Source organism: Dipodomys merriami, unplaced genomic scaffold (assembly GCF_024711535.1).
Source record: "Dipodomys merriami isolate MVZ:Mamm:240054 unplaced genomic scaffold, mDipMer1.0.p SCAF_70, whole genome shotgun sequence".
NCBI classification, from domain to species: domain Eukaryota; kingdom Metazoa; phylum Chordata; class Mammalia; order Rodentia; family Heteromyidae; genus Dipodomys; species Dipodomys merriami.
This window is the reverse complement of record NW_027206291.1, coordinates 142,116-168,533: the sequence shown is the minus strand read 5'-3', so window position 1 is coordinate 168,533 and position 26,418 is coordinate 142,116. Positions and strand designations below refer to the sequence as shown.

The window sequence follows — 26,418 nt, the reverse complement described above, 5'->3', positions numbered from 1 at the left end:
TGGTGTACAGAACCCACCTACAGGAGAAGACCCTGAGCTGGCAAAGGGAAGAGACGCAGCTGGTGAGAGGGTGCGCTCGGAGCTCGGCTAGCGCGGTCTAGGGGGCGTGTCCCGGGGCGTGGCGGGGGCGGGGCCCGGGCCGTTTCTACCCGGGCTCGGCGGCGGCGCGGCGTGCGCTCGCTCGGCGCTCGGCTGGGGCGGCCTGGCCCACAATGAATGGCCGCCGCGGCTGCCGCTGCTGCTGAGGCGGAGGCCCCGGAGGCCGCGGAGGCGGAGGCCGAGGCCGAGGCGCAGGGGGGCGCGCCCCGGGCCCAGGCCCGGCCCCAGCTGCCGCTGCGGAGCCCGCCGGGAGCGCCCGGAGCGCGGCCACGGCGCAGGTGAGCCGACCCGCCCCAGGCCCAGTTCCGGCCTCCTCCCGCCGGGGCGGCCCGAGGGCATCCGCGGTTCCGGCCGCGGGCCGTGCGGGAGCCGGGGGGGCAGGGGGCTCCGGGCCGGGGAGGGGCCGGGCCCGCAGCCCGCCCCGTGCCCGGGCCGGCGAGGGCGCGGAGGCCCGGCCACCGCGGGCGGCCTACGGCGTCCAGCCTCCGGCCGCGGGCCTGGGGGGGGGACGGAGGCCGGGCCGGGGACCCCCCGACACACACGCGCGCACCCTCACTCACACTCGGGGGGGGCGGGCGCCGGGGCAGGTGGGGGGGTCCCGGGAAGTTAGGCCGGGGGAGGGGGAGGTGCGGGGCGCGGGGGAGGGGAGGCGGCGGCGCGCGGCCGGGGGGCGGGGCGGGGCCGGGCCCGCAGGTACCGTCCGGCCCCGGGAGGTGGGTGGGTCGGGTTACAGCCCCGGGGGCGGCCGCGGAGGAGCCCCGGAAGTGGGGCCGGGCGGGTGGGGGCGGAGCCAGCGCGGGCCGGGGGCGGATCGGCGATGCCAGGGATGTTTGCCGGGGGTCACGTGAGGTCAGGGCCCGGAGACGGGGCGGGGGGGGGGGGGTTGGCTGGCAGATGGCGGGGAGCGATCAGGTACGGCTCGGGACTGTGTGGATGCCCGGGCTGGGCCTTGGAGCCGGGCTGAGGATGTGGGAACAAGTCGAGAAAAACTAGTGTGACCGGAACAGAAATGCCGATTGGTGTCACCCCACACCCTGGCCACCCCGGGGGTCCGCGCGCCGCGGGGGGAGGCTGCTGTCCCTCTTCCCACACTTGGTCTCCGGAGCCTCTGCCAGTCGGCCGGCAGGCACAAGGCTGCGGGTGGGCGGCCGCTCGCGTGGGCAGCTGGGGACAGGGACTCGCACACCTACCTTGGGCATCTTGTTTCCGGTCTGGGCGGCCCTCCCTCCCACCCCCGCCCCAGGAGCCCTGCAGAAACTCAAGAATGGAGCAATCCGGGGTCCTGAATTCTTCGCCCCCACTTCGGGGGATTGGAGCCTGGAAACTCCGGTTTAGTACATGGGAAGCCACCTCCTCAGACCTCCATAGTAGCCTTCCAGGCATGAGCTCACTGGCCTGAGTTCTGTGGGCCTTGGAGATGAAGAACCTTGCAGACATGATTTTTTTTGGGGGGGTGTCCACAGATAGAGCCAGAGGGAATCCACTCTGGTCCCTACTACCTGCCCAACCTTTTGGGGTTTCCAGTCCTGGGATCTTCCTCTGAGGTCTTTTTTAGACCAAGCCCTATAGGGAGCTACCTTGCCTAGTCCAGAAGAAAAAGCCGGGGTGACTTATCCTCAGATCAAACCCCGAGTGGCCTGGACAAGTTTGTTCTCTGGGGACATGAGTCAGGGGCGGGGGAGGGGGTTGGGGGGCTCCTATTCGCCAATTCCCTCATGGGACTTTTCTTGGCCCGGGCCTTTTGTCATATCCTTTCTGGAGGGGGTGACAGTCCCCTCACAGACAGGCTAGCTGCCATTCCCTGGTGTCCCCGGGGACCGGAGCAATGGGCATTTCTTTCTCTCCAGCCTGGGCACCTCTTCTCTCCCATTTCCCCGTGGGAGCAGCGAGGCCAGGGGGTCAGGAAGCTGGTTGCCTGCCAGGCTGCCTGCTGCTTGTTCTGTTTGGACTCATGGCAGGGCCGTGAGCCCAGTGTTCATGGGCTTTGAGATCCTTAGCACCTGAGACAGGAGCGGCAGGCGGCTGGGTGAAGTGGTAGCTGCTGGTTCTGGAGTCTGGTGGTGGCTTGTTGTGTCGCCCTGTAGTTCCTGCAGCCCCCGCCTCCCAGCACCTGGGCCCTGCTGGCCTCTTAGTTGTGAGAGGAGTGGGGGCAGGGCCAGCTGCCCCTCATCGAGAGCTTGGCCCTTGCAGGTTGTTCCCTTCCCACAACTGGTCTGTGGCTATGACTGCTGTTCCTTGAAGCCCCATCCCCAGGGAGCCCACTCTCCCCACTGCCCCCTCGCCTCCTCGCCTCCTCAGTGGTAATTGCACCGCCACCCCAGGGCCTTTGCACTTGCCTTTGTTCTCTGCATCCTCTGATGCTGCCCTTGTCTTTTGAGTGGGAACTGAATGCACAGAGGACCTTATCTCCTGTCTGGTTGGGTCATGGCTGCCTGATGGAGCAAAGGCTGCGCAGCCCTGCTCCCCAGCCTGTCCCTGAGTGGGGATACCAAGGGCAGGCAAAGAGATGGTTGGGCCAGAGCAGAAGGTGACCACTTTGCAGTAAGAACTTGGGGTTCACAGGCACATGGGACAAGTGCCTGGCCCAAGGGGACAGTTTTGTTTCCCTGCCCTATGCAGAGCTGGGTGTGAGGCCGGCAGGAGGCAGAGGCCAGTGGCGGAGGGGGTGGTCAGGGAGGCTTCCGGGAGAGCCATGATCTGAATAGTAAGTTTGCTTGGGGGGGGAGGGGGTTCCAGGCCACAGGACAACGCATTCAAAGCTTGTATTGAGTGTGTGCCAGGCTCCTGCTAAGTGCTCGAAACATTTTGTCTTAGCGAGGACAGGAGTGAGACTGGACCCAGCGTGGCCCAGACCGCGCACCTCAGTGCCACCTGCAGGTAGGGAGAGCCCGGCTGGGCCTCCCGCTGGGCGGCCTGGAGGTCAGGATGCAAGTGGCAGCCAGAGGGGTCAGCTGTAGGCATGGGATGGGGGGGGTGACACCAGAGTCCATGATCACCAGAGTGGGTGACAGAAAGGGGGTCTGGCAGGCCCAAGAGGGACACCTGAGCCATGTCGGAGGCGGTGGTCTGCAGTGAACCCCAAGAGGTAGCCCCCCTTTCCCCTCTGCCCACCCTTTCCTTCCCTGACTGTTTCGAGCACTTGTCTAAGTTGCTTTGTTTTTTGTTTTTGTCAGTCCTGGGGCTTGAACTCTGGGCCTAGGCTCTGTCCTCTGAACTTCTTTTGCTCAAGGAGAGCACTCTACCACTTGAGCCACAACGCCAGTCCAGTTTTCTGGTGGTTCATTGGAGATAAGAGGCTCATGGGCCACGCTTGTCATCCTAGCTACTCAGGAGGCTGAGGTCTGCTGAGGACGGTGGGTCAGAGCCAGCCTGGGCAAGAAAGTCTAGTGGGACTCTTCTTTCCAGTGAACCACCTGAAAACCGGAAATGGTGCTGGCTCAAAGTGGTAGACACTGGCCTTGAGCAGAAGAGCTCAGGGACAGCGCCCAGGCCTTGAGTTCAAACCCCATAGCTGAAAGAAAAAAAAAAAAAGATTTCATAGATTTTCCTGCCTAGGCTGGCTTTGAACCGTGATCCTCAGATCTCAGCCTCCTGAGTAGCTACCAGCACCCGGCTACTTGTCCAGTTTTGAGCTCATTTCACAGTCTTTCTAACTGCTATCCCTGAGTGACACACTTGTCCCTACTTTAGATGCCCCTTTCCTCTAGTCTCCCCAGCTGCCCAGGTTCCCCTCCCCCCCCCCCCCCCGTTTGTCCTGTGTCCCCTTGGTGAGAAAGCCTTCCTTGGACAGCCGCTGTGAGGTGGCCCTGGCCGGGCGGCAGGCTGAGTGGGTACTGGGCTAGGTGGGTGCTGGGTGTTTGATTGGGTCGGCTGTGTCTGGCTTCTGGGCGGGGCAGAGGGGGAGCCTCCCAGTAGCGGGCAGAGGTGAGTTCTGTGCCCCATGCCGCCTGAGACCCAGCTAGGAGTCTGGGTTTTCCCATCTGCTAAGTGGGGGTCATGTGGGGAATGCTTAGGCCTTGCTGGCTTTCCAGGGTGGGACAGCCCCTCACCAAACTGGGGGGGGCCAAGGGTGGCAGTGCGGAGGGAGCTGGGGTGTCTGCCGAGTCAGGACGTGGCGCTGTCAGACGCTGGGGGCCGGGGGGGGGGGCTGCCTGGACACTGAGCATTTGGCAGCCCCTCCCTCTCCTGGTGTTTGGCCTCAGGGCTTCTTGCTAGGTTGGAAATAATCAGAGTGTTACTTTTTGCAAGGGGCGTTCTGTACCATGATCCTCCTGTGTATATTGACATCATAGCTAATGTGACCCAGATATATCACCCTACCCAGCTTGTCATCGGTTGACATGGCTTCTCATAACTCCCCATGGGGGGAGGGGGGCTGGCCTTGAACTGTGATCCTCAGTAGTAGGATGTCAGACCTGAGCTGTTGGTTCCCTGCGCCTGTGCCCATTTTATAGATGGAAGACTTGATGAAGCCCAGAGGCATTGTTAGGAAGGAGACACTTGGTAAATACGTGCTGTTCCCTCTGTCTCCCCAGGGTCTCCATCGGCCTATTCAATCACAGTCCAAAGCTCCTGTATTAAACTCCTGTAATGATTGTGTTTTAACAGTGCTAGGGAGGGAGCCCAGGGCCGTGCACACCCCCAGGCAAGCCCTCTAGCGCTGGGCCACAGCTTTAGTCCTGCACCGACTTTGTTCCTTGTCTCCTATGTAGCGCTGCTGGCAGCTTCAAACTTGGGATCCTCTGGAACACTGGAGTTAACGGGCGTGCAGCATTTACGTTAGATAACATATGTCACCTAAAGATGGCTTAAAGTAGCCAGGCACTATTGGATCAGTCCAATAATCTCAGCTACTCAGGAGACTGAGAGCTAAGGACCTTAGTTCAAAACCAGCCCAGGGGGGAAAAAAAGGCCCATGAGACTCTTACCTCCAGTTAACCACCAAAAAGCCCAAAATGGAGCCATGCCCAAGTGGTAGGGAGCCAGCCTTGAGTGAAGACGCCAAGCAAGAGCACAGCAACCAGAAAAAGGAAAAAAAAATTGACTTGAGATGCCTTGTGTGTGGCTCGGCAGTAGAACATTCCATGACACACCCTCAGGCCTGGCTTCCACCCCCTCATGAGGAACTTGAAAGTTCCTATGAGCCGGGCGCCCCAAGGCTCAGCCCTGTCATCCTAGCGACTCGGGGGGCTGAGATCTGAGGACTGCAGTTCAAGGCCAGCCCAGGCAGGAAAGTTCATGAGACTCTTAACTCCTGTAAGCTACTCAGAAAAAGCTGGAGTGGCTTTGTGTCAACTTAAGTGGTGGAGCTGTAACTTCAAGCAAAAGAAGCTCAGAGTCAGCACCCAGAGTTCAAGCCCTAAGCCTCTCCCCCCTCACCCCCCCAAAAAAAAAGTTCCTATAGAACGCTGTACAAATGTCCTGCCAATTTTTAGAGATTTGGCCATCTGGATCTTAGTATCCTTGGGGGTCCTTGATTTTTTTTTTTAAGTGGTACTAGGGTACTAGGGTGGTTGTGGTGGTGGTGGGGGTAGTACTTGATTTTCGGTTTGGTTGTGTTTTGTTAAGGCAGAGTATTACTCTGTGTTCTATGCTGGTTCTGGTACTCAACTCTTGGGCTCAAGTGATCTTCCTACCTCAGTTTCCTGAATAGCTGGGACAACAGGGGCACATCTCTGGGCCAGGCTTGAGATTCAAATTCTCAATTCCTGCCATAGCCCTGAACATTGTCAGCAAGCCCTGTCCCCAGTAGATCCACCCTCCCTCACCTCCACCAGCCTCCTTCCCTTTACAGGAACCAGTGTCACCTCAGGGCCTTTGCACTTGCCGTTGGTTCCACTGTCCTTTTTGAGAAGGCATGCCCTCTGGAGTGGAATGTAACTAGAAAGCTGGTTTCTTGGGCATTGCATACGTAGACTGGGTCATTCAAACGGGCAGAGCTGACGTTTGATGCTGATGTGGGTGAAGGGCCTTGACCAGGTAGAATGACAGCCTTTCAAGGAGAAGAAGGAAAAAAAAAAAAACAGATGCCTGTCTGGGAAGCATGGGTCAAGTGGTAGGTAGCCTCACCTCGCAAGTTCAAGTCCCAGCACTACCCAGAAATGACATATGAAGGGCAGGGACCCACAAGTTTACTTTGCTCTTCACATCTCTTCTGCGGAGTCTGCAGGGCCGGCCTGGGACCAGCACCCCTGCTGGGCTGGGGCCACCTTGGCACCACCGCCAGGGCCTTGCCTTGTGGGACACTTGCAGTTTGCTGCTTGCATGTTAGCCTGTGCAGTACCAAGCAGGTGCTCTTCTGCTCAGCCACACCCTCCATGCCAGCAGACACGGCAGGAAGTCCAGGATCAGAACACCAACCCCACGTGGAGTGTCTGCTGAGGGATCGGGTCCCTGTTCGTGTCCTCCAGACTCCCCCTGACCTCCTCTGTAAGAGCGTCTTCCCAGCTGGGCCCTGGTGGCTCACACCTGTCATCCTAGCTGCTCAGGATGTTCAGAGCTGAGGATCAGGATTCCAAGCCCGGGCCAGGGCAGGAAGGGCTGTGACGCTCATCACCGCTCATCACCGCCAATGAACCAGCAAAAGGCTGGAACTAGAGGTATGGCTCAAGTGTAGAGCTGGCAGCCCCAGTACCAACACCAAAAAGAAAAAGAACCTCTTTTCCCACTCAGGCTGGAGCCATTGTGATCTGATGGCCTCTCTGTTCCTTCTTTTGGGATAAGGCTGACCTTGGACCCTCAGTTGTACTCATCAGACTTCCAAGTGCTTGGCTGTGTTTTGTGTATTTATTTATTTTCTTGGCATTTTCGGGTGGACCCCTTGCCATGCTAGGCAAACACTGCCGCTGAGCCACATCAGGGGAGCCTCAGGCCTGTCGCCCGCCTGGCCTCTGCTTGGGGTGGGGGCGAGGGCTGTCCTCCCACAGAGACAGGGTCCCTCCTGCCAGTCCCTGCCACAGCCAAGAGCAGCCGCAGTGAGCAGTCATCTAGGCCCCGGCAGCCCGGCGTGGCTTCTGCTCCCACCGTAGACATAGAGTTGGAACTGTTTTTTGTTTTTTGTTTTTGTTGGTGGTGGAGCTTGAACTCAGGACCTGGGCGCTGTCCTTGAGCTTTTCTGCTCAAGTGCTCTACCACTTTGAACCACAGTGCCACTTCCAATTTTCGGGTGGTTAGTTGGACATAAGAGTCTCACCAACTTTCCTGCCCTCCTGGCTTTGAACTGTGATCCTCAACTTTCAGCCTCCTGAGCAGCTAGGATTACAAGAATGAGCCACCAGTGCCTGGCGGAGTTGCAAGTTTGTTTTTTGTTTTTTGCCAGTCCTGGGGCTTGAACTCAGGGGCTGGGCACTGTCTCTGAGATTTTTTTTTTTGCTCAGGGCTAGCGCTTTACCACTTGAGCCACAGCGCCATTTCCTGCTTTTTCTGTGTATGTAGTACTGAGGAATGGAACCCAGGGCTTCATGCATGCTAGGCAAGCACTCTACCACTGAGCCACCTTCCCAGCCTCCAAGTTGTTTGTTTTGTTTTCTTCTTTGGTCGGTCGTGGGGCCTGAACTCTGGGCCTGGGCGCTGTCCCTCAGCTCTTCAGCTTAAGGCGAGCACTCTACCACTTGAACCACAGTATCACTTCCAGATTTTTCTGCTTATGTGGTGCTGAGGAATCGAACCCAGGGCCTTATTCACGTGAGGCAAGAGTCTACCACTGAGCCACCTTCCCAGGCCCCAAGTTGAAAGTTTTTAAGAAGTCTGTGTGGTCCAGGCTGGCCTCCAGCTGTTGGGCTCAAGTGCTCCTCCCACTGCAGCCCCCCGAGTAGCTTGGGGCCCCTGCGGGTGCCATTGCACCCCCACAACAGCTGCCAAGTGCTCATGGTGCCCAGCCTGGCCCTAGGAGCAGCGGTGACCTCTCAGGAGCTGACCTGTGCAAAGGCACATTCCGAATTGCTAGGCTTTGGGGAGTTGCGGGTGACCGGCAGCGTGGGGGGGGGGGGTCTTGGGGCCTCGCATGGCGGGGAGGTGTGGCTGGACAGCAGCTCGGCCTGTGTGGGTGGGCAGGGCCCTCATGGATGGAGCTGTGTGCAAAGCGCTTGTGAAGTTCTAGCAGGAGGGCTAGAACTCGGGGCAGGGGCTTTTGCAGGTTTGGGGGTGCCAGGCACTCACAGGGAGACCTTAGTGAACAGATGGTGGTTTGAGCCCTAGGGCTCCACTGTGAGTGATGTAGGGTACACCAAGGCTGTTTGGACCCGCCCCCGCCCCCCAGACCAGTGCCACAGCACATGGGTGTATGTGGGTGGCCGCGTGGGGATAGTCGTGTCCACACAAGATGGTGAGACCCAGAGACAGCGCCCAGCGTCCTGCAGCACTTGGCAAATATTTGTTGAGTGGCTGTTGGGTGGTCATGGGAACCGCGTCATGGCCTTGGATCAGGCTGGGGGACGCCCTCTGCGTTGGGAAAAGCCCTCTATTCCGGAGAGGGGCTAGGGCCGCCGGGGCCCCCTGCCCTTCGTCTCTGGTAGGGGGCTACTACGCCCAGTGTGTTTATTTCCTTGCTGCCAGTGGTGGGAGCGTTTATTCCGACCTCGGTACTTCTGTCTGTGGCTCCAGCTGTGCCCTGGCTTGGTGGTTTTGGTGGCACTGGGGTTTGAACTCATGGCCTTGAGCTCTCTGACCAGGCCATACCTTCAGCCTGGGTTTTTTCTGATTATTTTGAAGATTGAATCTCTGGACCTTTTTTTGTTGTTGTTGGTGGTGGTGGTCCTGGGGCCTGAACTCTGGGCCTGGGCGCTGTCCCTCAGCTCTTCAGCTCAAGGCGAGCGCTCTACCACTTGAGCTACAGCGCCACTTCCGGTTTTCTGGTGGTTTATTGGAGATAGGAGTCTCACGGTCTCTCTTGCCCGGGCTGGCTTTGAACCGCGATCCTCAGATCTCAGCCTCCTGAGTAGCTAGGATTCCAGGCGTGAGCCACCAGCGCCCGGCGGCCAGGGTGTTTTTGAACCATGATCCTCAGAGCTCAGCCTCCTGAGTGGCTAGATTTGCAGGTGTGAACCACGGGGCCATTTCAGTGGGCTTTAATAAATTTAGTTACATAGCTGCTGCCCTGGGAATCCTTCGGCGATGGCTGGATTGTGTGCCCGTGGGTCCCCGGCCGCCCCTGGTGCCCCTGCCCACTGGCCGCCACTGCCTGTGCCATGCTGGTGGGTTTGCCCATTGCCGGTTTGGGTTGGCCGTGGCGTGTAACTGCGGCTGCGCGCTGCAGTCTTCCGTCAGGCTCCTTAATCTTCAAGCATGTCTGTGTTGTGGTGTGGGTCACCCCCCCTTTTTTTTTTTTCCTGACCAGATCATACTGTGTGGCTGTCACATTTTTGAAAACGCTCCCGTTGAGCAGATGCGCGTAGCTTTCCTCCACTCCACTGCTGCAGCGCCATTTTCCCGTTGGGTTTCATTCCTAACAGCCACGGCTACATCCCGTGGCAGTTCTGTGTCTGGCCATTGGGGGAACTTGAGGCCGGTTTCCCACGTGGCTGCCTGCCCCACTTTAGGCTCCCCGGGCCAGGCTTGGATTTCCCATCTGTGGGGACACTGCGCAGTCCTGCGCATGCGTGCCTTACCTCCCAGCACCTTACCTGCCTGTATACGGAAGCCAGCCAAGCCAGGGCGGCAGGGTCTGGTGCTCGAGATGATGTCTGTCTTGGGTAATGCCCAGAGGTGGCAGGCACCCGCACAGGGACCCTGGCTGGGTGGACTGTATCACATGGGTGCCATGGGGGTTCAGGAGCCTTCCTGGCAGCCAGGGGCTGATCCCAGCCCTCTGGGGCCCTCGTAGCTTTGCTGACCCGACAGCACTTGCGGCTCTCGGCGTCCGTGCGTTCCATCCCCTCCCGGTCAACGCGGCACACACCGAGCCACGTGGGTCGTGGCTCAGTGGTGAGCGCGCTTGCTGAGCATGCGCAATGACTTAGGACCCAGGCCTAGCACGCCCCCAGATACATTTCCGGGATTGAAAGGATTCAGGAAAACAATCATGTCTGCAAGGGACGCAGACAGGTGCCGAGGCTGGCCGTTCAGAGCCAGCCCAGGCAGGAACGGCCAGGAGACGCTTGATGACCTCTAGCTTGCCAAACTGGAAGCCGAGCTCTGGCTCCTCGCAGCTAGGGGCCAGCCGTGAGCGAAAAAGCAGAGTAAGACCGCGAGGCCCGGAGTTCAAGCCCCCAGTACAACCACCAAAGACAAAAGGCACACCGGAAGAGGCCCAGTCGCTCCTAGCTTCGAGGAAGGGTCATGTGCACCCCAGTCTTGACACCCCTGGGTGCCCCCGCAGACCCCAGGGGGAACCGCAGAATATGGGGCAGGCCTTGTGTGGGAGGGCACCAGTCCCAGCCGCCTGATCCCGCGTCCGCCCTGTCTCTCCCTGTCCCCGCCCGCAGCGGCCGCCATGGCGCAGACGCTGCAGATGGAGATCCCGAACTTCGGCAACAGCATCCTCGAGTGCCTCAACGAGCAGCGGCTGCAGGGCCTGTACTGTGACGTGTCGGTGGTGGTCAAGGGCCACGCGTTCAAGGCCCACCGCGCCGTGCTGGCCGCCAGCAGCTCCTACTTCCGAGACCTGTTCAACAGCAGCCGCAGCGCGGTGGTGGAGCTGCCGGCCGCCGTGCAGCCGCAGTCCTTCCAGCAGATCCTCACCTTCTGCTACACGGGCCGCCTCAGCATGAACATGGGCGACCAGTTCCTGCTCATCTACACGGCCGGCTTCCTGCAGATCCAGGAGATCATGGAGAAGGGCACCGAGTTCTTCCTCAAGGTCAGCTCCCCGAGCTGCGACTCGCAAGGCCTGCACGCCGAGGAGGCCCCGTCGTCGGAGCCGCAGAGCCCGGTGGCGCAGACGTCGGGCTGGCCGGCGTGCAGCACGCCGCTGCCGCTCGTGTCGCGGGTGAAGACGGAGCAGCAGGAGTCGGACTCGGTGCAGTGCACCCCCGTGGCCAAGCGGCTGTGGGACAGCGGCCAGAAGGAGGCCGGGGGCGCCGGCGCGGGCGGCAACGGCAGCCGCAAGATGGCCAAGTTCTCCACGCCGGACCTGGCCTCCAGCCGGACGCCCCAGCCGGCCCCGGTGGCGGCGGCGGCGGCGGCGGCGGCCGGAGGTGTGATGAGCGGGCCCAGCACGTCGGAGCGGACCAGCCCGGGCACCTCCAGCGCCTACACCAGCGACAGCCCCGGCTCCTACCACAACGAGGAGGACGAGGAGGAGGACGCGGGCGAGGAGGGCACCGACGAGCAGTACCGGCAGATCTGCAACATGTACACCATGTACAGCATGATGAACGTCGGCCAGACAGGTGAGCTGCTGCGCGCATGCGCGCCCGCCCCGCCCCCGCCCCCGCCGCGCATGCGCGCTCGCGCACACCCGCCCATGCGCACACCGCTCTGTGCAGCCGAGAAGGTGGAGGCGCTCCCGGAGCAGGTGGCTCCCGAGTCCCGCAGTCGCATCCGGGTCCGGCAGGACCTAGCGTCTCTTCCCGCCGAGCTCATCAACCAGATCGGCAACCGCTGCCACCCGAAGCTCTACGACGAGGGCGACCCCTCGGAGAAGCTGGAGCTGGTGACAGGTGCGGCGCCGCGGGGCGGGGCGGGGCGGGGCGGGGCGGGGCGGGCGCCGCAGCAGCTGAGTCCCAGGCCAGCCTGGGCTCCGCGCGGAGACCCAGAGAGAAGGGGTGACTCATGGGCCCTGAGGCCGGGAGCGGGGAGGACGGCGGTGGGCCATGGCGGCCATCCCCGCCCGGGGCGAGCTCTCCCGTCCGTCCGAGCCCCGCGGGGCCGCGCCGGGACCCTGAGCCGGGCGGGGCAGCAGCGGGGTGCGCGGTGACCCCGGCCGGCCCCCCGCAGGCACCAACGTGTACATCACGCGAGCGCAGCTCATGAACTGCCACGTCAGCGCGGGCACGCGGCACAAGGTCCTGCTGCGGCGGCTCCTGGCCTCCTTCTTTGACCGGTGAGCGCCTCCCCAGAGCCGCGGGCGGGGTGGGGGCCCCGCTGCCCACCTCCCAGCTCACTCCCGCCCCCCAGGAACACGCTGGCCAACAGCTGCGGCACGGGCATCCGCTCGTCCACCAACGACCCCAGACGCAAGCCACTGGACAGCCGCGTCCTCCACGCCGTCAAGTGTGAGTGGCCGGGGAGGGGCTGGGCGGGGGGCAGCGCCGACGGGGGGCGGGGGGCCGGAGGCAGGCGAGGCCGCGCGGGGGACGGGGCCCGGTCTGGGCCTGAGCCCGCGCCGCCGCCCTGTGCCCGCAGACTACTGCCAGAACTTCGCCCCCAACTTCAAGGAGAGCGAGATGAACGCCATCGCGGCCGACATGTGCACCAACGCCCGGCGCGTGGTGCGCAAGAGCTGGATGCCCAAGGCCAAGCCGCTGCACCTGGCGGAGGGCGACGCCTACAGCAGCTTCATCGGCGACTCGGGCAAGATGGAGCCCGACATGATGGGCATGGAGCACAGCTTCGAGACGGCCAGCCACGACGGCGAGGCCGGCCCTTCAGCAGAGGTCCTCCAGTAACCCGGGGCGCGGGGGACCCCGAGGGGGGGGCGCCACACACACCCCTCCCGCCACTCCTGCCCAGCCTGGTCACGAGCTACTGTCTGCCCCTCCCCAGGACCCTCGGGGGGCGCTGCATGCTCCCGGCCCCTCTGCCTCCCATCCCACCACCCCTTCCCCCTGCGAGCCGGGGCCGGCGGGTGGGTGGGCTGGGGGGGGCGTGGGAGGCTCTGGGCCCCCCAGGCCTGCCCAGGGAGGGGCGGGCCTGGGGGGAGGGGGAGAACCGCTGCCCCCCTCCCCAGCCCCCTGGGACTCGGGACCAGGGTTCTCAGGACCCTCCACCTCCTCCCAGTGCTTCCAGTCTCCAAAAGCGCCTTCCTATCCCCCGGGTCCTTCCCTGCGCGGGGCAGCTGGGGGAGGGCTCCCCCACGACCCCTAGGGTGACCCCCCAGGCGGCCAGTTGTGCCCCCAGCGTGCGGAAACCCCCGCAGCCTCCGGCTCTGGGAGGGTCTCGGCGGCAGGACAGGCCTCCCGTGCCCGCGGCCCGCGTGGGTAGACGGCTCGAGTTGAGAAAGGCGCCGGAGGAAGGGCGGTAAGACCAGGGCTGGGGCGCCCGCCCGCGGGGCCCGCCCCGCCCCCGCCCCCGCCCCTGTACATACTTTTTAAGACATTTTTTTAGCGAATGAAATATTGAAGTATAAGATTTCCTTTTATTTTTCAAACCAACGGGACTGTGTCGGGGCGCGAGGCAGGCCAGGGCTGAATGTGTGCGTGCCCGGGGGGTGCCGCCCCCCGGCTTCCGTGGGTCCCCAGCTCCCCTCCACTCAGTGATGAGTTCCAGGGCGCCGAGGGCCACCGCAGGCCCCCGGCTGGCTGAGCCCACCTGGATTGTTCTCGATCGTTCCTGGCTCTTCTCTCCATTCCTCTCTTCCGGCCCTCCCAGAGCCAGGGCTCGGCGCTTGGAGTCTTCATGTGAACGGAGGGCTGTGGGGTTTTTGGTTTTGTTTTGGGGTTTTGTTTTTGTTCTTAATTCTTAGTTCCCTCCCTTTGAGTGTTGCTTCCTCATCTCTGGGTGCCCCCCCGCCACCCCCACCCTCAGCTCCCTCCTGCCCTGGCTGCAGCCACCCCACTGAGAGGCGGGGTCCCCCCCCCACCCCCCGGCATCCGCTTGTCATGGGGGTGGGGTGTCAGGGCTGGCTGGGGCCCCAACACCGCAGCCCCCAGGTGGCCTGAGGGGGGGGTGGACGCCCCAGCTAAAGCACAAGCACCTTAGTCGCACCCTCCCCCGGCTGATCCCAAAGCACAAAATCCTGCTCACTTGGCAGGCCGCGGGGCGGGCTGCGGAGTAGACACCCCCAAAAGAGGCAGGGGCTCCCCCCTCCCAGGCCTTAGCGGGGGCAGCGGTGGGGGGGAGGGGTCCTCCTGCCCATCCAGCCCTCCGAGCCCCTGCAGTGCCGGGCTGGGTGGGAGGCACAGCCCACTTGTCGTGGGGACCCCGGGGTGCTCCTGGCCCCAGGATGCAGTGGAGGGTGCAGGGGAGGAAACTCCGTGCTAGGAGAGCCAAAGACAGGGTTGTGCCTTACCCCCGGAGCCACCCCTGCACCCGCCCCCAGCCCCTCCCGGTGGCCAGCTGTGCCCCCCCTTCTGAGCTGCATGGTGCCCCCCTCCCTTCACACCCCCCCCCACCCCCCCCCACCCCCCCCCACCCCCCCCCCCCCCCCCCCCCCCCGGCAGCCAGGAAAGACTAAAATGGAGAACCCCGTCTAGCAGACTGTAGGCCCTCCCCACCTCGCTGGCCGCCCTCACACCCAGCACCCACCTTCTCTTCCCCGGGCCAGGCTGCCCACCTGCCCGGGGAGTGCCAACACCCCCCCCACCCTCCCCGCCCCGCGGCGCCAGTGAGATTGCACATTAACTACTGTAAGGAGAGGAGCGCGTTGGAAATGTGAACCAGAGTCTCAGCGATGCTGACCAGAATAAACTAAACGCCTTTGTAACAGCCCTGCTGCATGCCGCTCATTGGGGGGCGCCCCAGCTCCCACCCTGCTGTTGCCATCTCTCCCTGCAGAGCTGGGTCAGGGAGGTCTGTGACAAGCCACACACCTCGTGTGTCTGTGTGTGTCCATCTTGGGGTTTGAACTCATGGCCCCAGCTCGTCACTGAGCTCTTCTGCTCAGGGCTGGTGCTCAGCGCTTGGCTTGTGCTGGCCTGGTTGGCCTTTTTAGTCGGTGTTGATAAGGTTCCTTTTGTGTCTGGGCTGGCACCTGAGCATTTGTCCTGCAAGCTTTTCCACCTGGGCTGCCCTGGAGCCAAGGTGCTCTGTCTCCGCCCACTGCACAGCTAGGATTACAAAAGGGAGCCACCAAGCTCAGCCAGTAGTGTTTCATGCAGCTGAAACCAAGCATGAGATAGAAACCACCTCAGGTTCAAAGCGCTGAATGCCGCTGGGTTTGTACAAAGGGTTAACAATGCTGTCAGGAGGGAGTCAGGTGCCTCACACCTGTAATGCTACTCAGTAGGCTGAGATCTGAGGATAGCAGTTCGAAGCCAGCCTGGGCAGGAAAGTTCCTGAGATTATTACTTCCAGTCCACCAAAAAAGCCATAAGTAGAGCTGAGACTCAAGTGGTAGATCACCAGCCTTGAACACAGTTAACTTAGGCAGTGTTCAAGCCCTAGGCTGAGTTCAAGCCCTGGGACCCCACACCTAGGAAACAAACAAAAGGAGGTGTCACCCCACCCACCTGATGAAAGAAACACAAGCTGAGCCTGCCAGTGGCTCACACCTGTAATCCTGGCTACTCAGGAGCAGAACCGAGAGTCAGAAAGTCATGGTTTGAGGTCAGCCTATGCAGGAAGATCTGTGAGGGCCGGGTGCCAGCGGCTCCAGCCTGTCATCCTAGCTACTCAGGAGGCTGAGATCTGAGGATCGCAGTTCCAAGCCAGTCCAGGCAGGAAAATCCATGAGACTTTTTTTTTCTATCAGCTGCAGGCCTTGAACTCGGCCTGAGCGCTGTCCCTGAGCTCTTCTGCTCAACACCAGTGCTCTGCCACTTTGAACCACAGTGCCACTTCTCTCCAATAAACCACTAGAAAACCAGAAGAGGTGCTGTGGCTCAAGCGATAGAGCGCTCACCTGGAGCTAAAGAGCGCAGAGACAGCGCCCAAGCCCAGAGTTCAAGCCCCATGACCGACGGAAAAAAAGTCTGTAAGTGGAGTTGTGGCTAAAGTGGTAGCACCTGCCTTCCCTGCGCCAGCACATAAGCAGGGACACGTCTCAAAAGGTTAGTTTTATTTGCAAATTGGCACGTAGAGAAGGCGCAGGGAGAATGCCTTTGGGGTCTTGGCAGCCATCCCCCTCCCCCACGAAGCACCTTTGACATGGCACCCATGGCACCCATGGCGGGTGGAGACTGAGTGTCCCACTCCCTTTTCCTTGAGGGAGTGGGGGCAGGGAGCAGACCCCAGCCCGGACCCATCAAGAGGCAAAGAATAGGACAATGAAGAAAGCCACTATCAGATGGCACCTATTGATAGCACAGCACAGTGGCCAATCTGAGAACAAAAGGGTCAAAAGTCATGGGGACCCAGCACCCCCCCCCTCGCCCCCCATCTCACCCTGGTCACACAGGTCACCTTGGCCATCTTCCCAAGGACCCGGTCCATCCGCCAGTGAAGCCACCCAGTGCGCTGCCAAGACCAAGATGCCATCAGCCCCCCCCCCGAAGCCAGCTGGGGCCACCCAAGGTGCCCACCCCAACCCCAGGTCCTGGCTGACCTGCTTTGCTCCTCCAGCCCCTCCCCCACGCGCCGACATACGCCGCAGGACCTGGATGCTTCCAGACACCATGTCCAGCTGGTGCATGAGCAGCTATATCATTGGGTCCTCCGCAGGCTGTCACCCTCCCCCTCCCCTGGTGTAACTAGGGTGCACCCACTTCCCCAAAGGTGGGCGAAGATGAGTCCCATGCCCCTCTCCCCTCCCCACTCCCCTGTCCTCATTGTAAAGGATGGATGAATGAGTTCATCTTGGGGAACATCAGCAAGCTACCCAAGTGCTAATAAATCTTGCCTTCTCATTATTTTGCAATCATTTCAAGTTGCTGCCTAGGCATCATGCTAGGTTTTTTGTTTTGTTTTCCTTTTGGTGCCAGTACTGGGGCATATACTCCAGGCCTGTGCATCTCTTCCCTTGGCTTTTTGTCTCAAGGCTGGCACTCTACCACTTGACCCACAGTTCCACTTCTGGTTTTGCCAGTTAAGCGGAGATAAGAATGACACAGCGAAGCCGGGTGCTGGTGGCTCACGCCTGTAATCTTAGCTACTCAGGAGGCTGAGATCTGAGGATCGCAGTTCAAAGCCAGCCCAGGCGGGAGAGACTGTGAGACTCCTATCTCCAATGAACCACCAGAAAAATGGAAGTGGCGCTGTGGCTCAATTGGTAGAGCGCTCGCCTTGAGCTGAAGAGCTGAGGGACAGCCCAGAGTTCAAGCCCCACGACCGACCAAAAAAAAAAAAAATGACAGCCTTTTTAGCCTTGGCTGGCTTTGAACCACGATCCTCAGATCTCAGCCTCCTGAGTAGCTAGGATGACAGGCATGAGCCACTGACGTCCATACCCCGCTGGGCTGATGTTTCTTAATGTGCAGAGAACAGATGGGCAAAGCCAGGTGATGGTGCTCAGGCCTGAAATCCTCGCTCCTCAGGAGGCTGAGACCTGAGAATCTCAGTTGGAAACTAAGTGAAGCAGAAAAGCTGGTGAGACTGGTCTCTTGATCAGCAAAAAGCCAGAAGTGAAGCTGTGGTTCAAATGGTAGAATGCTAGCCTGGAGTGGAAAAGCTCAGGGACAGCGGCCAGGCCGAGTTCAAGCTACAAGACTGGCACACATGTACAAAAAAATGAGGCAACCAAGAGGGAAAGGGTAGGTTAAGGTAGGGAGGTGGAGGGAAGACTAGCAGACGGTGGATGGGGAGCCACTCAGACCATGTGCAGACCTGGAGAAAAAGACAGGATGCAAGCTATGTGTCAATAGAAAGGCTATACATAGACACCCACACACACACACTGAGGAAAACCAGTATATTGCAAAGAAAAGAGTGTATCCCAGCCAAGATACATTTCCCCCTCATCCTCAAAAAAGATGGGCTCCAGGCCGGCTCCTGTAATTCCACCCATAACCCCAGCCATTCTGGAGCTGAAATCCGGAGGATCGGGGTTCCAAGCCAGCCCAGTCAGGACACATCAGAGATGCACATCTCTGACCCTGAGCAGGTGGAGTGGGCAGGTGGGACATTGCAGGGGGGGGGGGCCAGGCCGGGAGACAGCCTCGCGCATGCGCACCACGAGCACCTTTCTGTCTCGCAGGTCCCCGGCTGCGAGCTTGAACTTGCCCGGGTTAGCCTCTACCATGCGTGGGGCTGGGAGTCAAAGGTTAAGGGTCAAAGCTTAAGGTCCAACGCCCCCCTGCCCCTCCAGGACCTCCCCCACTCCCTCCACCCCTCAAGTCGTTCCTGCCTGTCGCTCGCAGTGGGTCTCTCCCGCGGCACCCCCTCCCCTGGGCTCCTCCAGGTCCCCCTGGTCCCACGCCGCCAGCGGTGCCCGGACTCCCCGGCACGCTCTGGCTTGCCACCCCGACGCCGGCTGGCACCGCCCCTCGCACCTTCCCGCACTGTCGCTCACCCTCGTCCGTTCCGGCGATCGCTTCCCCGCCTGTCGGTCCCCGGGTCACGCCACCATCGAAAGTGAGGCCGCCAGGGGAGAGAGAGGCGCCGAAGTGTGGGAACTTCCGTCTCCTCTGCAGCCATATTTGTTGTGGGCAAGAGTGACTTCCGGTGTGCGCACCGCGCCCCTCCTCCGGGTAGCTTTCGCCACGGGCCAGAGTGTAAGTTCCGTCAGAAAGAGAGCTAGGATTTTCAGCGTCCTCCCCCATTACTGAAGACGCACAACCTCCAAGTTCCCTTCGGGGGCAACGTATATGACTACGGATCCTGTAAATAAGTGTGAGAGCTGAGGAAGGGGCTGATCAGAGGTTCACTGAATCCCTGAGCCCCGAGCTGGCCACCGGTGTCCCGTCCTTATGAGATCGTTCCAGCCAAGGGTCCCCCGAGGGTGGCGGCCTACGGAGGAGCTGGGCGCCCCATCTCCTGGAAGGGGCTTCTGCTGGGCTCTGCTCACTTTTCCTGTAAACGGGATACTGTGCCGTGAGGACAGCGGGGATCCCGGGGTTGCCTGCGAGGCTCACTGTGCAGGGGAGTTCTGTAGACTCGAATTAACGTTACTTACACAGAATCGGGGTTCCAGCCCGAGGTTCGTGGGTGGAGATGTGGGGGAGCTCGGAGGTGGCCTCCGGGAGAGTCCCCTGCGCGTGCGCGTGCGCGTGCGCTCCGTCCGGGGAGGGTCACCTGCAGTATGATAGTCTCCCGGCATGGAACCTCCGGGAAAGTACTTCTGTGGGGGTGGACGAAAGTGGGGTGCCCGGTATCCCAGCCGGGGGTCGGAGGGCATGTCTTGGGGAGTCTTGACAACTTTTGTGTCAATCGCTGTGTGGGTTCCTATAGATTGCTTTGGGCCGGGGATGCCACTAAGTCTCCAGAATGGCTGAAGGGGTTGGGGGGTGTCGCCCCCGCGGGTCGTAGCCGGGGGGGGGGGGGAGGGGGGGACGCCGGCGTCTTTTCCCTACCCAGATCCCTGGACTTAGGCCCGGAAGCCCCGGACTCCAGCCGGCCTGGGAAGCCCGGGGGGCGGGGAAGGCGGGGCGTGTCCGGAGACCGAGGCTCCGCCCCCGGAAGCTCGCACCACCCTCTATGGCGATCCCGGCCCCTGTCCTTATTTGGGCAGCCGGAAGCAGCTCCGCGGCCCGCCCTGCGTCACTACTTCCAAATTTAGCCCTGGAAGTCCGCGGGCTGCCTTGGCGGGAAGGTTCTACGCGCCGGGGTGGGGGGAGGGGGGATCCCTTAAAGCGCTCGCACCACAAAGCGATGGAGCCGTTTGGAACAAAGTTGCATTCCCTGGCCCCCCTCCTGCCCCCGCCACTGGAATTAAGTTGTTCTGGGAGCGGAATGCTGGGGAGCTCCAGGCCGAAGGTGGGACCTGGAGGATCGGTTTCCAGCTCCAACACCAACTCCGGCCCCCTCCCCGGGGCGGAGGCGGAGCGCGGGGCTGTCCGCCGTCGGGGGGGGGCGGCTGCGCGCTGTAGCCCGGACGGTGTCGTCTCTGGGTGCGCTGGCGAAGGTCGGGGGGGAGCTGGGGGGACGGGGCGGAAGAGCATGCTTGGGGCAGCTGGGGTGGGGGCGAGGCGGGGGGAGGGCGGGGAATGGCTGTGCTGGATGTGCTCCCGGGTCTGCGGATATCCGCTGCCCGCCGAGCCAGCCAGAGCCTGGCGCCTAACCCTTAACCATGGCCAAACCAGGAAGAACGGCCTGGGCCGGCGGCTCGTGGAGACCGAAGAGCTCGGGGGTCCTCGCCCCCCCCCCCCAGCAGCTCGTTCTTCTGCTTGCCAAATGTTGGAACGATCGCGTCGATTTTCCTACTGAAAAAGGAAAAAACAAAAAATAACAAGCAGCAGACACGACGGACTCCCCGCGGAGCGGACGGGAGACAGGTGGACAAAAAGCAGAAGTTCGACGGGATCTGGCCCGTCGTACGTGCACGGTAAACGTGGCAAGCACTCCCGAAGCCGGAAGACCTTCCTTAGACGGCTGCGATCCTCGCAGCTGCCACCCACAGGGGGACTGACACGGCCTAGAAGTCGGGGCTTTCCCGGGTGCTTTCTGGAGACTTCCCGCCGGCCACACACAGGCGCCTCCCCAGGCGACCTCCACACCTGGGTGGCCCCTGAGCCCCCACCCGCTCCCCTGGGCCCCAGGACGGGGGCCTCGGTGGCTCTTTTCAGAACCAGCCTCCACCCGAGAGCTCCAGGCGCGGTGTGCGCCGGGCTCATTCCGCGCGCAGCTCCGCGTCCGCGTGGACCCCCTCCCGCTCTCGGAGGGTAAATACCACCCTGTCGCTTTAAGGAGTAATTGGCCACGACGCCGTGGAAAGCCCGGATGCGGCCCTCTGATTGGGCGTGGCGTCCCCGTGACGTCATGGTGGGTATAAAAGGGCTCCGGTGGCCGGCGCCGGGGCAGAGCGTCTGGAGCCGCCTGGTCGCGTGCGTCGCTGCGTGGCTGGCTGTGGAGTGGTGTTGTCCGCTTACCTGGGATCCCTGGCTCGTCTCGCGGAGTTCTCGACGGCCCGTCAGCCATGGAAGTGCAGAAGGAGGCGCAGCGCATCATGACCCTGTCGGTGTGGAAGATGTACCACTCGCGGCTGCAGCGCGGCGGCCTGCGCCTGCACCGCAGCCTGCAGCTGTCGCTGGTCATGCGCAGCGCGCGGGAGCTCTACCTCTCGGCCAAGGTGGACGCGCCGGAGCCCGAGCTCTGCCCGAATCCCGCCGGCTCCCCGGACCCTCGCCTGCACCCGTCGCCGCGGGAAGCCGAAGCCCCGGCGGAAGCTGCGCCCCCCGACGGCGAGCCGCCCTCTCCGGAGCCCATGGACACGCAGGAAGAGGCGCCCCGAGCCGCGGAGACCCCGGTCCGCGGTGACCCGCGCCCCGCCAGAGTCAGCCGCAAGAGGCGAAGCAGCAGCTTGAGCGACTGCGGGGACGCCGGGCTGGTCCCCAGCAAGAAGGCGCGTCTGGACAGCGGGGAGGAGGAGGGGAAGGAGGCGGCGGCGGCCCAGGTCCCCGATCGTCGGCAGCCCCCGCCGGCCCACGCGGAGGGCGCCTTCCCCAACCTGGCGCGCGTCCTCCAGAGGCGCTTCTCCGGCCTCCTGAACTGCGGCCCCGCCGCCTCGCCGACGGCGCCGCCCGCGTGCGAGGCCCCGCCGGCCTGCCGCCCGGCGGACAGCATGCTCAACGTGCTGGTGCGCGCCGTCGTGGCCTTCTGAGGATCGGGGCGCCGCTGCCGGAGCCCAGAGCGCGCGCCCAGCCGTCGGGCGACCCGAGCGCGCAGCGCCGGGGGCGCGAGGCCTCCCGATGCGGGGACGCCGCCGGGAGCCGTGGAGAGGAGCCGCCGCCCGGGCGGGCGAGCAATCGCGCCCCGCCGGAGGGACTCGGCCCCGGGGGAGCCTCGTCGCCCGAGGAGCCGGGGGCGCGGGCGCCTTCCGCCGAGCGCGGCGGCGCCGCCCACAGGTGCTGTGTTCAGGGACCGGGGCGCGGGCCTCGCCCCCCCCCCGTGCTGCCGGGGGCCGCGTCCTTCTGTCTGCTCAGGACCGGACTTCGTTACTGTTGGTGGCGGCCCGGGGCCGAGCCCGCCGCGGGCCCCGCTCCCGTGGCGTTCAGCTGGAGCCCGCGGTCGCCGTGGCGTCGCGGGGCCCCGCCCCGGGGGACCGGGAAGTGACTGGCCACCTCGCCCCCGCGGGCGGCCGCCGGGGCTCAGCGCTGCGCCCCGGGAGCCCGCGGGGGACCCGGCCGCCCGCGGATCGCGTTCTCCTTCCTCCCCCGCTGCGGCGGGAGGCGGGGCGAGGCCGGCCCCCGCGTGACCCGCCCCGAGCCCGGAAGGAGCGGGGGAGGGGCGGGGCGGGACCGGCCGACGCGGGGGGGGGGGGCGACCGGTGCGAACTCCCGCGGGCCTGGCGATCGGCCGGGAAAATAAAAGCGGTTTGGATGAAACACGTCCGTTGTCTGCCTGGCTTCCCCGGCGCGGAGGGGTGGGGTGACTCGCGGGGACCCCCCCAACCGGTCCGACCGGCCCCACCCAGGCCGCGTGGGTGGCGCCGTCCTCGCTCCCCACTTCGGGGGCAGGGGGTCGTCCCTGTCCGAATTGGGGACCCTCTCAACTTGAACTCGGGACCGGGGCTGAGCGCACGGCGGCTCGGGGTGGGAGGCGACTTCGCAGCCTCGGTTTCTCCGTCTGTGAAGTGGGTCTGGGCGGACCCAGCCCCGCCCTGCCCGCAGGCTCGGGTTGGCCGGGGGCGACGCCGCGGGGCGGGGCGCGCGCTCCCGAGGACAAAGGAGGCGCAGGTGCGGGAGCCGCCGAGGCGCCGCCCCGCCTCCCGACGGCCGCGACCCCGCGGGGACCTGACCTCGGAGCACGTGGGAAGCCAGGGGGGCCCCGCCCCAGACCTGCCCCAGACCTCCGAGCCCCTCCCCGGGAGACGGTGGGGGCGGGGGAGCTCGGCGCCAGACACCGAGAGACCGACCCACGATCACCCCAGGGGCGGGGGGGGGGTCTGGGCCCCTCCCGCATCCTGTCACAGGAACCGCGGGCCCTTCCTTCCGCGGGAGGCCGCTGGGCCCAGCCGCCCGCGGGGAGGAGGAAGGGGGGCGCCCGCCGCCGTGCGGCCGGACCAGCCCCCCCATCGCCACCCGCCCCAGGCGCCCTGTACCCCGCGGGACGCCCCCCCTCCCCCAGTCTCCACCAGGCCAGTCGCTGTCTGGGCAAACCCAGGACATCAGCTTCATTTTAGGCTCAGCCAAGAAATGGGCTGCCCCGGCCACGGGGATGTCCACCAGACACCCCCACCTCGGCCCTGGCGGGGGCGCCCCATCTCCACACAGCCCTGTCATCCCAGCTCCTCGGAAGGCTGAGACCCGAAGGCCACGGTTCGACACCAGCCTAGGCAGGAAAGTGTAGGAGTCTTATGTCCAGTTAACCCCCAAACAATCCAGAGGAGGCCGCGCGCCCGGTGGATCCCAGCTACTCGGGAGGCTGAGCTCTGAGGCCTGGTGCGAGGTCGGCCTGGGCTGCGAAGTTCATGAGATTATCACCACCAGAAAACCAGAAGAGCTGCTGTGGCTCAAAGTGGTAGAGCTGAGTCTTGATCAGGAAGAGTTCAGGGGCAGCGTGTGGGTCCTGAGTTCAAGCCCTACCACTGGCCAAAACAAAAAGCCAAAGTGGGGTTGTGGTTCAAGTGGTAGAACACTAGCCTAGAACACAAAGTCACCAGGCACCTGGGCCTTCTGCTCTCCCTTAGCTTTCCCCCCTCCACACGGGCACTGCACCACTAGAATCACAGCTCCACGTGGAGTGTTTGGCTGGCTCACCAGAGTTTCATAGACTTCAAGCCACAGGACTGGCACCCGCTCACACCATGGGACAGCCCCGCCCCTGAGCCGCACAGGGAGCATGAATGCACCCCTTCTCTGGTTTTACCTCTCGGGGCTGCAGTTTGGGGACAGTAAAATTGTTCTTGTCTCTGGTTCCTGGAAAGGGTTGAGGGCCAGGGATGTGGTTGGGTCGCAGAGCACCTGCAGGCTCTGGGCTCCATCCTCAGCACAGCACGGGAAAGAAGGGTAATAATAATAATGGTCAAGCTGGTTGGGGGGGGTGAGGGAGAGACTGGAGGTAAGTCATGTAAAGGAAAAGTAATCAAGCAGTCCACTTAACTGCTAACCCCATGCTGTTTTTTTCCCCCATCTCCTGGCCCCTCGGGCTGTGTCTCAGCTGCCAGATTGAAGAAGCTGGTGGCTCCCACCCTGCCATTTCCCTCCCCAGGCCAGGCAGTCAGCTTCACCGAGCTCATAAAGCACAAAATTACACCCTTTTGTCTTTCCCAGTTCCCCTGTGTATCCCTTCCACACCCCACACCGGGGCCACTCTGCTGGGAGAATTCCACAAGTGTTTTCCAGCCCCAGGGCCTTTGCACTTGCTGCTTCTAAGGCTCCCAGTCCTCTTCCCTGTAAGTCTTTTCTCCCTTGGGGGCTTGAGTGAAATGTCACCTGCTAGGTCAGGTGTTGATGGCTCATGCATGCCTATAATCCCTGCTACTCAGGAGGCTGAGAGCTGAGGATCGTGATTCAAAGCCAATCTGGGGAGAAAAGTATGAAACTAATCGGCCAAAAGCTAAGGAAGAGCACAAGGCCCTGAGTTCAAGCCCCAGTTACTGGCACATACTTAGAAGAGTCACCCCTTGGAGAAAGCTTTCTTTGGTTACCTCATCAAATATCCCTTCCTCCAATCCCCCACTGCTGAAAGGTGTGTGTGTGTGAGTGAGAGAGAGAGAGAGAGAGAGAGATTTGGTGCCTGAATTTGCATTCATATAATTCTACCCCAAGCCAAAGTCTTTCACAATCACTTATTATTTGTGGTGCTGGAGATCGAACACCAGACCTGCCTGGGTTGAGATGCAAGTTCTATACCCCAGTGGCACCCAGTCCCTGAATGCTTAATTTATTCTCATTTAATAGAATGGCTTCACTTCAGCCCTTAAAATACATTCTCCCCAAACATCCAGCGATTCAGGGTCAGGATTTTGGTCTTATCTGTGAAACAACCACACTCATCTAATTATTTATCTTTGACTTCATCTACTGGGTAATCACTCATCCTACTTAGAGAATAACAAAGCAAGGTTCACCATGCTTTGTAGTCGGTGTGAGGTTGCAGGCATTTTCAAGCATGGTATTGCATGCCTATAAACCCAGTGAATCAGGAGGCTGAGATTTGAGGATTGTGATTCCAAGTCAGTCTGGGCAGGAGAGTCCTTGAGATTCTGATCTCCAACTAACAAGCCAAAAAAGAAAAAAGCCAGCCACTAGTGGAGCTATAGCTCAAGTGAGTGCCAGGCTTGAGCAGAAAGCCAAGTGAGATTCTAGGTAATTTATTAAACCAGTTAAATACAATTGGATGGAAGAGGGTAGAGTCCTTGCGTTTCAACCACAGCGCCCGTGTGCACACACACACTTCTGTGTAGACAGTCCTGTCTTATCTACACCTGCCAGATCCAGCTCTCTGGCTCCACTGACCTACTTTTAACATCTATGCTTCCTAATCACAGGGACTTTGCATTTGCTACGCGCACACACACACACACACACACACACACACACACACACACACATCTCTCACAACTGCTGTTTTTCCTTTCTTTTGGATGAGATCAGGATCTGGACTCCTGTCTGACGCTTTCGCTCGTTGGCTGGTCCTCGACCACCTGAGCCATACTTCCAACACCTCTCTTTCTTTTGTGTGTGTGTCAGACCTGGGGTTTGAACTCAGGGCCTCCAGTTCTGCTCTCACTTGGCTGTTTCATTTTTATTGTTCTCAGAAGTGGGTGCTCAGAAGCTTCATCTCCATGTCTGGCCTTTGGCCGGTTAGTTGGAAAGGAGTCTGGTGGACTTTCCTGCCCTGGCCTGATTCGAACCTGGACCCTCAGATGGCAGCCTGCTGAGTGAGCAGCAGGGGTGACAGGCGGGAGCCGCCGCTCGGGCCCTGCTCCGCTGTTTCACCCGGGTTTCCCGGCTGTCCCCTCCTCTGCGCTCTGGGCTCGGAGGCCCGGGATCGGGGACAGCCCTGACCCGATTCTCAGGTCTCCTCCCCTCCCCTTAACCAGCGGGGCGGAACCCAAGGGCCGGGCCGGGCCACCCGTGGGGACCAGCCCGACCGGTTCACCCAGTTCCACGGGCCCGCGGCGGAACCACACGGGGCCCCGGCCTGGCGCAGCCGGACTTGAACCCCGCTGGCCGCTGGGGCGGTGTGTGCCAGGGGCGGGGCGCCGGGAGTAACTAGGCAACGCGCGGGGCGGAGCCTCCCGTGTCAATCACGGCCGGGGCGGGGCATGCAAATGAAGCCAGGGCCACGCCCCTCTCCCCACACCTGCGTGGAGCCGCGCCCCGGGGTGTCCCGCTTGGACTCAAGGGATAGAGCAGCTGCCCAGCAAGCCTGAGGCCCTGGGTTCGATCCCCGGGACCGAAGGGCAGGGGGAGGGGGAGAGGGAGGGGGAACACACTGCCTGCTCTCCAGGCCGCGCGCCGGCACTGCGGAGCTCCCAGGACTGGGCTCGAAGCCAGCCCAGGCAGGAAGGCCCTGCGACTCTCC

At 62.3% G+C, this 26,418-nt stretch overlaps 2 protein-coding genes across 4 annotated transcripts; both read left to right on the top strand.

Annotated features, from left to right (window-relative positions):
* The first annotated feature begins 204 nt into the window (after nt 1-204).
* LOC138817661 (nucleus accumbens-associated protein 1) lies at nt 205-14,624 on the top strand. Of its 3 annotated transcripts, none has more exons than XM_070008184.1 (6): nt 205-377; nt 10,521-11,426; nt 11,523-11,696; nt 11,974-12,079; nt 12,154-12,251; nt 12,382-14,624. In XM_070008184.1, the coding sequence occupies exons 2-6, from the start codon at nt 10,529-10,531 to the stop codon at nt 12,642-12,644; spliced, it is 1,539 nt and encodes a 512-aa protein (XP_069864285.1). In that variant the 5' UTR covers nt 205-377; nt 10,521-10,528; the 3' UTR covers nt 12,645-14,624. The 3 variants fall into 3 exon arrangements, with proteins under 3 accessions (XP_069864285.1, XP_069864284.1, XP_069864286.1); XM_070008183.1 differs by lacking the exon at nt 205-377 and adding an exon at nt 6,616-6,698; XM_070008185.1 differs by lacking the exon at nt 205-377 and adding an exon at nt 8,506-8,608.
* Nucleotides 14,625-19,921: 5,297 nt separating this feature from the next.
* On the top strand, nt 19,922-22,220 carry LOC138817662 (immediate early response gene 2 protein-like). Its single transcript, XM_070008186.1, has one exon. It carries the CDS (start codon nt 20,864-20,866, stop codon nt 21,545-21,547), a length of 684 nt encoding a protein of 227 aa, XP_069864287.1. The 5' UTR covers nt 19,922-20,863; the 3' UTR covers nt 21,548-22,220.
* The last annotated feature ends 4,198 nt before the right edge of the window (nt 22,221-26,418 follow it).

What these genes read in the sequence shown, in the direction of transcription:
- LOC138817661 (XM_070008183.1), top strand. Translation starts at nt 6,671, where the DNA reads ATGAACCAGCAAAAGGCTGGAACTAGAG. An exon ending in GCAAAAGGCTGGAACTAGAG is followed by an intron (nt 6,699 to 10,520) that starts GTATGGCTCAAG and finishes CCCCGCCCGCAG; the next exon opens with CGGCCGCCATGGCGCAGACG. An exon ending in CTGGCCTCCTTCTTTGACCG is followed by an intron (nt 12,080 to 12,153) that starts GTGAGCGCCTCC and finishes CCCGCCCCCCAG; the next exon opens with GAACACGCTGGCCAACAGCT.
- LOC138817662 (XM_070008186.1), top strand. Translation starts at nt 20,864, where the DNA reads ATGGAAGTGCAGAAGGAGGCGCAGCGCATCATGACCCTGTCGGTGTGG.